The following is a 13,367-nucleotide window of genomic DNA, read 5'->3' as shown; positions in this document are numbered from 1 at the left end:
TCTGTTCTCATGGCAAAGGAGGCAGTTGTTCATGGAGGCAATAAGCCACACATTCCATATCCTCCTCCTATTGCTGACTGACCTTCTTCCGCTGCTGTTACAGGTGAATAGAGACCAACTGTGCCTTGGATGCCCGCTTGCAAGCTTTTAAGAGCCCAGGCACTATGCATGGAAGTAGGAGGTAGAACAGAGGCACTGCACATATTATTAGCCCAATTAACTGGGAAGTCTCGTGAAACCGTGACCCTGAACCTCCAAACCAAGAAACTAAATCCCATGAGGTATTTGGTTGTACATAAGCAGCCTCAGGAGCTACTCTTTTTTGGTCATTGTTGTAAATTAATCTATCACATAACTTTTGCCAATTCAACTTTTTACAGGTGTACAACTTACTGAGAGCAATTATAATAGTCAGCTGTGCAACCCTACCCTTAATTGATGCCTTATTTCCATTACCGTTAACCCCGCCATTTCTTCCTCCTTCCCACTCCTGGTAATGTCTAATAAACTTTGTTCTCTATGCATTTGTCTTTTCTCGTCTTTTTATATAAGTGAGGTCATACAATATTTGTCCTTTTGTGATTGACTTATTTCACTCAGCATAATGTCTTCCAGCTTGATCCATATTGTAGCATGTATCAAGACCTCATTTCTCCTGCTGGTTGAATAGTATTCCATTGTACGTATGTACTACATTTTGTTTATCCATTCATCTGTTGATGGGCGTTTAGGTTGTTTCCCCCTTTTGGCTATTGTGAAGGTGTACAAGTCTCTGTTTGAGTCTGTGCTCTCAGGTCTTTTGGGTATATACTTAGGAGTGGAATTGCTGGGCCCCTTTTTTTTATGGTAGTTCTCTGGTGGCAGGCGGCATAGTGGGTAAGAGCTACAGCTGCTAACCAAAAGGTTAGCAGTTCAAATCCATCAGGCGCTCCTTGCAAACCCCACAGGGTAGTTCTACTCTGTTCTATAGGGTCGCTGTAGGTCGGAATTGACTTGACAACAGCAGGTTTGGTTTGGCTTTATGGTAGTTCTATTTTTAGTTTTTTGAGGAACTGCTACAGTTTTCCACAACAACTGTACCATTTTTGCATTCCCACTAGCAATGGGTAACAGTTCCATTTTCCTCATATTCTCTCCAATATTTATTATTTCCAGTTTTTTTTTATGTTAGCGGGAGTGAAATGGAATCTCATTGTGGTTTTCATTTGCATCTCTCTGATGGCCAGTGACACTGAGCATCTTTTCATGGGTTGGGGGCCATTTTAATGTCCTCTTTGGTGAAATGTCTATTCAGTCCTTTGCCCATTTTATGGTTAGGTTATTTGTCTTTAAGTTGAGAAGTTTTATATGAATTTCGGTTATTAGGTTCTTGTTGGGTATATGTTTCCGAAGGTATTCCCCTAGTTGGTAGCTTTTACTCCATTTTTTTTGTAAAATCTTTTGATGACCAAAAGTTTTTAAAAAATTTTTATGAGATCCCATTTATTTGTCTTTCGCTGTTTGTGCTTTTGTTATCATATCAGATAATCAGTTGTTGAAAGCTAGGCCTGGACGGCATTGCCCCTGCTTTTTCTTCTAGGAATTTTATGGTTTTCATCTCTAGGTTTCCCAATTATATTTAGGTCCACTGCTTCGCACAATTCCAGGCGGTGCCATTTCTAAAACTGCAATGTGAATGGGGTTTGGGTGTGCAGTGCCAATTACACTGCTTGTACCTTGGAGGCAGGAGTTATCTTTTATTCCCAGTACTTTATATTTCCTTGAGCATAATTGGTGCTTAGTTGATGTTTGACGAATAAGTGCAGCATTTGCAGGTGGAATAGGGAAGCAGATGCTGAGAGGGCATTATGGGGCAGAGCCTACTGCATTGCTCGGAGTTGTCACTCAGTTGCTTTTGTTGAATGGATATCGACAGACATGCTTACTTTCTAGTAACCTGAAGGAAAGTGTCTTAATTTGAGCAAAGATGTTGAGTAGTTATCAAGGAAAAAGGGAGAGATAGATTCCAAAAGTAAACCCTGTGAGTAATAGCTGTCCCTGAATTTTTAAGATACTTGCTGTCTCTATTCCACACATACGCGTACGCATATATGTGTGTGTATATATATGTGTATGTGTGTATATATATATATATATATAAATGTTTTAACCATGGTGAAGAACACATACAATGCAAGACTGGTTGCAGTAGGAATGGTAGTAGGCACATGGTAGGTGTTCAGTAAATATTTATTGGTTGGATTAGAAAATAAAATGTAATTATAGTAACTGAGGTCATATTAGATATCAAGAAGCAGTTATAAATAAATGGTTTTTGAAAAACGAAAAATGAAAAGTTGACACACAGTTTAATTTTTGAGAGATAGCTCTGTCTTCTGCAAGATAGTACCAGGGCTGCTGTTTCCCCATTTTATTTTTGTACCAGGTAGAAAATGATACCAATCATCTGTCCTAATGTGGACTACTTAGCCTGCTTCTGTAGGGGGCTGTTCATAGGTAGGAAATGGCTTCTTCTGAATTACTACTTGAATTTGTAATCTGGCAGCAGTTATGGATTATAAGTGGCTAATACATGTTTTCTTCTTTCCTAAATAGTGAAATACTAATTTATTAATTAAAGGTTGTTACAGATAACGGGAACTAATTAGAAACCATCACAGACTCCAACAAAAGGCATTAAAATAAGGGACTCATAAAAATGGCATAAAAATTTTTTCCACCAAAGTTTGCTAAGTTGTTCTAAGCAATGGTTTTGTGAAGTTTGGACAAAACCAAGTTTATATTCTCCTCTCTTCCCTTTCCCAATAAAAGAAGCAGCTATTATTTAATGAGTATATTAAGGATGAAAATAATGAACATTTATTGAGATCTAGTTCATGCTAATTTATATGTAATATCTCATTTAACCCTTTTATTAAGCTTTGATGTTGCTATTACCTATCCCATTTTATTAAAGAAAAATGAAACTCATGTTAAATATTTCGCCCATGTCGCATAGACAAAGCTGAAAACAGGTCAGCTTCATTTAAAGGACCTTGTTCTTTTTGCTTTACTCCACTTGGAGGCTGAACAGTTCAATTTTTTGAGGAAATTTTATTTCCATATTTATAATTGGCTTTAATTGTGATATAACATAATATTTTAAGAAATGGCTAAAAACATGAGAGCCTTTGAAATTTATTTTAAAAGTAAAGCTTAGTCATTCAGAAATATTAGAAAATAGAGTTAAGGGGAAAAAGAAGGAAATAAACATTACCCATAATTCTACTATCCAGAGTCAACTTCTATTGACGTTTTGGTGTGTATTCTTCTAGACTCTTACATATGTGTGTGTATTTATAACATTTACTGGAATAATACTATACATTCTATTTGATACTTTTTTCTGGATAACTTTTGAAAATTAATGTATTGTGAACATCTTTCCATGTCACATATTGTAATTGTATAGTATTCCATTGAGTTCATATAACCCATACCCCCAATCCTGCAAAAACAAACAAACAAAAAAAAACTCACTGCCATCGAGTTGATTCTAACTCATAATGACCCTACAGGACGGAGTAGAACTGCCCCATAGGGTTTCCAAGGATGTAAATCTGCACGGTAGCAGACTGTCACATCTTTCTCCCATGGAGTTGCTGGTGGGTTCAAACCACTGTGACCTCTCAGTTAGCAGGTGAGAACTCAAACACTGCACCACCAGGATTTCTTTGAGTTCAATAGCAAAATCTAATTAATTAATCTACTTATACTAGGTATGTTTTTCTCTTTTATAAATTAGACTGCATTAAGATGCTTGTTATCTGTGTATATTTGTAATTATTTCCTGGGGATAACTTTGTAGAAGCAGAATTACTAGGTTAAATGCCATGGACATTGAGGTTTTGGATACATGGTTTACCAATTTTCATTCCTGAATTTTTTTTATAATAATTATACTACTTTTTAATAATAAATATACTGTTATGTATTTCAAAATCTCAGATTTTAAATAGGTCACTGATAGAAATATAAACAGAAAAAAACAAACTCATCACTGTCCAATACATAACAACCTTATAGGACAGGGTAGAACTGCCCCCGAGGGTGTCCAAAGCTGTAGATCTTTACAGAAGCAGACTGCTACAACTTTCTCCTGTGGAATGGCTGGTGGGTTTGAACTGCCAACCTTTTCGTTAGCAGCTGAGCACTTAACCACCATACCACCAAGCCTCCCTGATATAAATATGGTCACCTATTAAAGCTTAGTGATTTATTAAAATAAGACTTTTTTTCCCAGGTGATCAAATTTTATAATAGGGTTCTTAACCAGGATCAACCTATGGAGCTTTAAAAAAATATATTGGGCTCTTCTTTGTTTCCTAGTGCTATTGTAATATAATACCACAAATTGGGTGTCTTTAAAGTACAGAAATTTATTTTCTCACAGCTCTGAACATATCTTGGCCATGCCAATTCCTTCTGTGAACCTCTCTCGTTTCCAGTGTTCGCTGGAAATCTTTGGCATTCCTGTATATAGATGATCCTCACATAGCATCTGTCTTCTCCTGTGTGTGTCTCTGTGTCCATTCTGCTCTTTTTATAACTGGGAAGTGATTAGATTTAGAATCCATCCTACACTGTGTGATCTCATTAATATAACAAAAGGAAAACCCAATTTCCAAACAGGATTGCATCTATAGGTACAAGGGCCAGGAATTCAACACGTATTTTTTGAGGACACAGTTTTCGATCCATAACAGGTCCTATTCCAGATGTACTCAATCAGAGCCTTTGGGAATGGGGACTAGACTTCAGTATTGTATTAAAAGGCTACGATTAGATTGGTTGTCAAGGATTTCATTTTACTGAGATCCACAATCAACACTTATGGAAGTAGCAGTCGAGAAATCAAACGACATATTACATTGGACAAATCTGCTGGAAAAGACCTCTTTAAAGTCGTAAATACCAAAGAAATCACCATGAGGACTAAGGTGCACCTGACCCAAGCCATGGTATTTTCAGTTGCCTCATATGCATGTGAAAGCTGGACAATGAATAAGGAAGACCAAAGTAGAATTGATGCCTTTGAATTATGGTGTTAGCGAAGAACATCGAATATACCGTAGACTGCCAAAAGAATGAACAAATCTATCTTGGAAGAAGTACAGCCACAGTGCTCAAGGCCGGTGAGACTTCATCTCATGTACATTGAGCATGTTATCAGGAGGGACGAGTCCCTGGAGAAGGACACCATTCCTGGTAAAGTAGAGGGGCAGCAAAAAAGAGGGAGACCTTTAAGAAGATGGATTGACACAGTGGCCACAATAGTGGGCTCAAACATAGCAATGATTGTGAGGATGGCACAGGACTGGGCAGTGTTTCATTCTGTTGTGCATAGGGTTGCTGTGAGCAGGAATTTACTCAGTGGCACCTGACAACAACAACATAATCCTACACAATGTTTATAGTGTTACCATGGTAAAACTATTGTGTTAATTTTGTACATATTTTGCAGGTCGGCAAAAGATGATTTTACATCTATTATTGGGAAATGTCAAGGTAAGAGTTTCCAAAACGTTTTAAAAATTAAAATTTCAAGTCTGTAATTGCTATAGCGTTTCTAAAGAGTCAGAATAGGTATTAAATATGTATAATCAACAATCATTATGACTATTAAAATAAAAATATCTTTACCGATTTAGCTACTGCCTCTACTGTTTTGCTTTAAGTTGTTCATTTTGGAGGGAGTGAAATTCAAGTTGTGTTTAAAAAAATAATTAAGCCAGTTTCAGGCAGGGCTTTGAGCTGAGTTATTCAGGTTTGAACCCCTGATGACAATTTCCGTTTCTAACAGGCTTGCAGGTGCTGCTAACACTTATTGTTGGGTCTAATTCTGAGAACCACTAGCAGAGCAGATTATTATATCTAAGAATCACCTGGGAATCTTGTTAAATGTAGGTTCTGATTCAGTATATCTGGGGTGGAAATGCAATTTCTCAGGAGGGGTTCAAACTGGAATGAACTGATTCAAAGACCTAGTTTCAGGATAGACTATTTGTAAGTTTCTGTAGATAAAAACAGAAAGAAATATTTAGTTGTAAGTCAAGAATTGATCAGAAAAAGATTAGTGACTAAGTCTGGGATTTGTTCACTCTTTGCTGTGTTTAGCGAACATTTACTAAGTGCCATTTATGTATATGAATTGCTTTGCTTGATTTTGGGGTATGACTGAATAAAAAGGCCTAGTCTCTTACCTCATGAGTATATGGACAGTCAAGTATGTAATTATAAACTTTGACAAATCCGATGGAGGAAAAATACAGGTCACAGTGAGAGATTTTAATCAGAGGTGTGGGGGATGTGAGATGAGATTGTTGAGAAAAAGTGCTGTTTGTAAAGCAACCTTAAGAATGAGTAGAAGGTAGGGGCAGTTGAGAAGTCTGCAGGAGCAGTGGGAGAAAAGGCAGCAGAGAACTTTATAGGAGGAAAAAGAATTAAGAGGGTGATATTTGGTAATGCATCTATTTTTGTAATTTTGTTTTTCCTGTAGTTTGTTTACAGGACCATCTGCCTCACCTTATGTTAGTTTAACAGTATAGTTGTTATAAGAGTAATGATTAGGTCATCCTGATAAAGACAAAGATTTGTAGTGCTCTTACTATTTTTTTTTTTTACTATATGTCAGGCACTGTACTATTAGAATTAGATTGTAAATTATTTGAAGGAAAGGCTCATAGCTTACTCAACTTTTTATTTTTATTCTAGTGCTTAGTATGGTGCCTTACACATGGCAGGCACACAAGTTTTGGCCCTTTCCACTGGATAATGGCATTTGGGAGTTACTCAAATGCATGTATGACTAGAATATATTTGCCTGTTTCTTGTTTTATAATTTGAGATATTTATGAGAGTATATATATTTATTATGTGTAATATATAAATATATGAGTAATTGTCACTGTATTCATAATTTTTATTCTTAATATACACACATATGTGCATATATACCATGACGTAAAGAATAAGAGTAGATAAGATATCCACCTTCTCTGTTTTTATTAGTATTTTTTTGAGAATAATAGAAGGGGGAGTAGTGTTGAAGTGTGAAATCTCTAAAGCTTGGGACTGTAGTAGTTTCTGAATTTACCTTATGTCTCCTGACCGATACTTCTTAGAGTAGACCAGACCTGGGCTTAAATGTGTAAGAATCAGGAAGTACTCAGAAGAGTAATTTGGGGCTATTCAATTAGCTTTCTCTCTCTGCTGCTTTTTCATTGGGTGAGAGCTTGGGGAGCCTGAGATAGACTTCTGAGGAGCATGCTCAGAATGTCGAAGTGATTCAGACATACAGGGGTCTTTTGAGATTTGAAATTAGATACCCACTCTTAGCTAGTAAGTAAACCAAGAAATCTATAATTTAATATGAAAATGGGAAGCTTAACCTTCTATATTTCAGACAAACTGTAATATTTGCTAGAGTTTTTAATGTGTATAGTTAATGTGGCTGCATGGATGAGATAATAATGCTATAAGAACTAATGTTTTATTTTGTTGGCTTCTGAATGTGTGAGTTTATGACCTTAATGCTGCATTAATGGCTTCTTTCCATTCCATATAATGTGAGGTAATGATCATTTGCTTATTATTTGACTCATCTTTATGGGAATAAGTCCCACATGCCAAATGATATTTCATGTGTATGCCTGGAGAAAAGGAGCCAGATTGTTGTTAATGCATTTTTGAAACTACATATTGCACAGTCGGCAAAATAAAATAGGAGCAATTTGGTTCCACTTTGATATTTTTCAATTATTGTTTTATAAAAGATATGCCATTTGAGAATGTTATAAATGTGAATTGCAACTTGTTTTGGCGCTGTTTGCTGGGCCATAAATAGTAATTCAGTCCTCTGTTTCTATCTTGAATAGTGACCAAAAAATGGCACAGAATTTATGGTTTTTGGAGCTGGACTGTGTTACTCACGAGATTCTTCTCATATTTCTAATTATAAGATACCATAAACCAGAGCTTCCCACTGGTAAGCAGCAGCTTGCCTAGAATGGGTCGTAGGTGTGCTGAGATCCCATCAACCCTCCAGTAGCTGGGTGGGCCCTTTGGTGGCCTGAGTTCAGGCTGGTTGCCTTTGGTTTTTAGCAGCCTCATCAGTTTATCCTCAAGTGCCATACAAATGTGATTTCCTATGTGTAGCTTGACATGGAAAAGTTGGGAAGCATAGGCTATTTGAAGCATCACCATCTTTTCATGTGAAACATTTAATTCCAGAACTCTGACTCAGAAGCCTTAGATTATATGATGATGGTTTTTCACCTTTTATATTTTTAGAGAAATTATTTTATTATCGAAAAAATAATAGAAGCTTTATAAAATATAAATGAACAAAATATAGAAAATTAACACCCAGAGTTAAGTACTATTAATTTTGTCATTTTCCTGTAAGTCACTGTCACTGTAGATATATTCCATGAAAGTCTAATATTTTATAATGTTTCCTTCGCTTAAACAAAGGTTGTTAACTCTTTTTTAGGTAGAAGGTTAAGAAGACCTTCTTAAAGTATCTTTTGTGATATTTTCGTTAGGCTGTAGGTCTCTCAACTACCCAAATCATCCAGTAGGTACCTATAAACCTGATATCTGAGCAGCAAGCAACTTAGTGTTATACGTGGTACATAGTGTTATACATGATACATGAACATAGTGTTATACATGATATCATAAGCAAGGGAAAGTCATCATCAGACTTTTATGTGGGTAATTATGTAAAACATAGGCAGCAGATTATTATATCTGTGCTTATGAGAAATACTGAAAAAAAATTTTTTTTTCTAGATTTAGTTTTCTTATAATGTCTTATTATTTTTTAATATAAGTTTTATCCTTTTACTGTCTTTAGGATCTGTAGTGATGGCCCTTCTTTTGATCTTGATATTAGTAATTTGTGTTCTTTCTGTTTTCTATTGATCAGTCAGGCCAGTGTTTTATCAGTTTATTAATATTTTCCAATATCAAACTTTGGGTTTTGTCTCAGTCATTTAGTGCTGCTATGACAGAAGTACCACAGGTAGATGGCTTTAACAAAGAGAAGTTTATCCTGTCACAGTCCAGTAGGCTAGAAATCTGAATTCAGGGCACTGGTTCCAGGGGAAGGCTTTCTGTCTCTGTCTGCTCTGGAAGAAGGTCCTTGTCATCAGTCTTCCCTTGGTCTGGGAGCATCTCGGCAGAGGAACTTCAGGTCCAAAGGACATGCTCTGCTCCCAGCACTGCTTTCTTGGTGGTATGAGGCCCACAACTCTCTGCTTGCTTCCTTTTCCTTTTACCTCTTGTAAGATAAAAGGTGGTGCAGGCCACATTCCAGGGAAACTCCGTTTACATTGGATCAGGGATGTGAGGTAAGGGTGTCACAATCCTACCTTAATCCTCTTTAACATAAAGTTACAATCACAAAATGGAGAACAACCACACAATACTGGAAATCATGGCCCAGGCAAATTGATACATTTTTTGGGGAACATAATTCAATCCATGACAGGTTTCATGAATTTTTTTTCTGTTGTTTTCTTTGATTTTTTTTTTCGTCTTTATTATTTCCTTCCTTCTACCTACTGGGTTTACTTTGCTCTTATCTTTCTATCTTAAGATGGAAGTTTAGATTATTAACTTTAAACCTTTTTCTTAGATAAACATTTGAATCTGTTTTATTGTAGTCAGAGAACATTGTACAACATGATTTTAATCTTTTAAATTTACTGAGGCTTGATTTATGGCCAGATGTATGGTCTGCCTTCACCAGTGTTCCATGTATACTTAAAATAATCTGGCTTGTAGGTATGATGCAGTTATTAATTATAGTGTTATAGTATTAGGCTGTTGTTGTCATTAGGTGCCATTGAGTTGTTTCTGACTCACAGCAACCCTGTGTACAACAGAACGAAACACTGCTGGGTCCTACGCCATGCCCACAATCATTGTTATGCTTGAGCCCATTGTTGCAGCCACTGTGTCAGTCCATCTTGTTGAGGGCCTTCCTCCTTTTCGATAACCCTGTACTTTACCAAGCATAATGTCCTTCTCCAGGGACTGATCTCTCCTGACAATATGTCCAAAGTGTGTAAGATGTCTCACCATTCTTGCTTCTAAGGAGCATTCTGGTTGTACTTCTTCCAAGACACAGTTGTTTGTTCTTTTGGCAGTCCATGATATATTTAATATTCTTCGCCAACACCAAGATTCAAATGGGTCAATTCTTCTTCTGTCTTCCTTATTCATAGTTTTCACGGGCATATGACGGCGACTGATAATACCATGGCTTGGGTCAGGCACACCTTAGTCTTCAAGGTGACATCTTTGCTTTTCAACACTTTAAAGAGGTCCTTTGCAGCAGTTTTGCCCAATGCAATGTGTCTTTTGAGTTCTTGACTGCTAATTCCATGGGTGTTGATTGTGGATTCAAGTAAAGTGAAATCCTTGACAACTTCAGTCTTTTCTCCATTTATCATGATGATGTTTATTGGTCCAGTTGTGAGGGTTTTTTTTTTTTTTTTATGTTTAAGTGCAATCCATATTGAAGGCTGTGGTCTTTCTTTGATCTTCATCAGTAAATGCTTCAAGTCCTCTTTACTTTCAGCAAGCAAAGTTGTGTTATCTGCATAATGCAAGGTGTTAATGAGTCTGCCACCAGTCCTGATGCCCCATTCTTCACGTAGTCCATCTTCTCAGGTTATTTGCTCAGCATACAAATTGAATAGGTATGGTGAAAAGAAGTGAGTGATAGAGATGTTCAAGTTTTATATATCCTTACTGATTTTCTCTCTAATTGGCCTATGAATTGCTGATAGAGGAGAGTTGGAATTTTCAACTATAATTGTATATTTGTTTATTTTACCCTTTAGTTTTGTCAATTTTTACTCTCTATCTTTAGAAGCTCTTGTTTTTAGGTACATACATATATAGGATTTTTGTTTTTTTTTTTTAACCTTCTTGATGAAATGGCTCCTTTATCATGATGAAATGTCCTTTATCTATTGATGCTTCTTATCCTGAAGTATATTTTCTCTAATATAGCCACTCTTGCCTTGTATTTAGCATTTGCGTGGTATGTCTTTTTCTCTCCTTTTACATTTAATCTGTGTATTTGTATTTAATGTACATTTCTTATAGAAATCATGTGATTAAATCTTGCTTTTTTTCCGGTCTGACAATTTCTGTTATTTAGTTGGAGTATTGAGAACATTTGCATTTAATGCAACTATTGATTTGGTTGGGTTTAATTCTGTCATCTTGATTATTTGTTTTTCTATTTGTCCTATCTATCCTATTTTCTTGTTTTTCTTTTCCTGCCTCCTTTTAGCTTACTTGAACTTTTTAAAAATTCCATTTAATTTCCACTGTGGGATTATTAGCTGTACCTACTTGCTTTACATTTTAGCGTTTGCTTCAGGGTTAACAAGATATAGTAGCACCTGCGTGGCAGAAATGATAAAATGCTTGACTACTAACTGAATGGTTGGTAGTTTGAACCCACCAACAGGCACCCTGGAAGAAAGACTTGGTGACCTGCTTCCATAAAGATTACAGCCAAGAAAACTACTTCCTGGCAGAAGGGAGGGTTCTCGTGGGGTCCACTGAGAATAGAATTCAGTATTTATTATTTTTTTTACCCTTGCCCATTTTCATTTTTAATTTGGGTAAATGAGCACTGGATTGAAGCCTCCTTTAAAACTTGAGTGATTGTTACGTATCACCACAGTATAAGTCACTGCTGAGGAAGTTATGAATAAGGCAGACAATGCAAAGTAGACGAATATAAAATTAGTATTTGCGATAAGGGCTGTGAAGGAAATGAAATAATTGGAACAGCAGAGAATAATTGGGTTTAAAGGGACTTAGACCACTTAGATAAGGTAGTCAGAGAATGCCTTTCTAAGGAAGTGAATTTAAATTGAGACCTGAAAGGTGAGAAGGAGCCAGCCAAGGGCTCTGGGGAAGTGTTCCAGGCAGAAAAAAACGGGATTTTAAGATCTCTGATGTAGAGCTTGGCAACTGGGCAGACTTAATGGACTGGAACCATTGCAAAATGTGAGAGGGCATTGTCTTAGTCATCTAGTGCTGCTATAACAGAAATACCACAAGTGGATGGCTTTAACAAAGAGGAATTTATTCTCTCATAGTCCAGTAGGCTAGAAGTCCGAATTCAAGGTGCTGGCTCCGGGGGAAGGCTTTCTCTGTTGGCTCTGGAGGAAGGTCCTTGTCATCAGTCTTCCCCTGGTCTGGGAGCATCTCAGTGCACAAACATCAGGTTCAAAGGATGTTTTCTGCTCCCAGCACTCGTTTCTTGGTGATACAGGGTCCTCGTGTCTCTCTGCTCGCTTCTATCTTTTATATCTCAAAAGAGATTGGCTTAAGACACTATCTAATCTTGTAGACCTCATCAATATAACTGCTGCTAATCCATTTTATTACATCATAGTGATAGGATTTATAACACATAGGGAATCACATCAGAAGATAAAATGGTAGACAGTCATACAATCATACAAGGGAATCACGACCTAGCCAAGTCGATAGATATTTTTGGGGGAAACAGTTCAATCCATGACAGGCATTAACACTGTCACTGTGAATGTGTAAATTGTCAAGTTGCTGGTAGACTGTTACTATCAGCTTTTTGAATATTTTTGAAACAACTTCATTGACACTTGCTTTGTAAAAATCTGCACTGTTCATCCTTCTCCAAAAACATACAGGCAGCTGGAAAAATCCAGTGATAAAGTCTTTCTTTTCACATTGTTATGTGAAATTTATCTTTTTTAATGAAAACATATCTTTATCTGGGTCAAAACACATGCTGAGTTTTTTGCAGCTACTAGTCATAACTTTTTTTTTTTTAGTCATAACTAGATGTAATAGTAAAGGCAGATCCCCTCCAGGTGGAACGAACTTCAGACAGATACAGAGTGTGGTGCATACATCTATTTATGCTGTCAAAATGAAGTAAGAGGAGAAATCTGTTACCATAGGTGAAGCAGTAATAATGGGAAAATGTTTGCTGTGTTTCCTCAGCTCAAAAATATTTTTCAGGGCATTAAATTGTCCTCTTGCTGGCTTTTATGTAGCAACTGTACATGTGCGGTGTTCTGTTCTTGTGGTGTTAATCATTTTGTGCCTATGTCTTCTTCCAAGTAGGATTTTTTAAAGCTGTTGAAAGACAGGGACCTGATCTTTTTCATCACTGAATTCTTATTTTTAAGAATTGCTTTTTTGTAAGCAGTGTTTTGTTACAAATTATATCAGACCCTCCTGTGTTAAGGACTGCTTAGATTTTTTTGCATGCTTTTTACCTGTTGATAAATAGTGAAACTGAG

The 13,367-nt window shown here is 36.5% G+C and overlaps 1 protein-coding gene across 3 annotated transcripts in view; it reads left to right on the top strand.

Annotated features, from left to right (window-relative positions):
• The window catches only part of NBAS (NBAS subunit of NRZ tethering complex), a 452,886-nt gene that overhangs the window by 18,005 nt on the left and 421,514 nt on the right, over positions 1-13,367 (top strand). For all 3 annotated transcript variants that reach the window (XM_049903481.1, XM_049903480.1, XM_049903479.1), the window contains exon 6: positions 5,504-5,547. In XM_049903481.1, the coding sequence (XP_049759438.1) occupies positions 5,504-5,547 (44 nt within the window). The remainder of the gene's footprint in view (positions 1-5,503; positions 5,548-13,367) is intronic.

This window comes from Elephas maximus, chromosome 12 (assembly GCF_024166365.1).
Source record: "Elephas maximus indicus isolate mEleMax1 chromosome 12, mEleMax1 primary haplotype, whole genome shotgun sequence".
Classification (NCBI taxonomy): domain Eukaryota; kingdom Metazoa; phylum Chordata; class Mammalia; order Proboscidea; family Elephantidae; genus Elephas; species Elephas maximus.
Note: the sequence above shows the minus strand (reverse complement) of the source record. Positions and strands in the feature narration are given on the sequence as shown.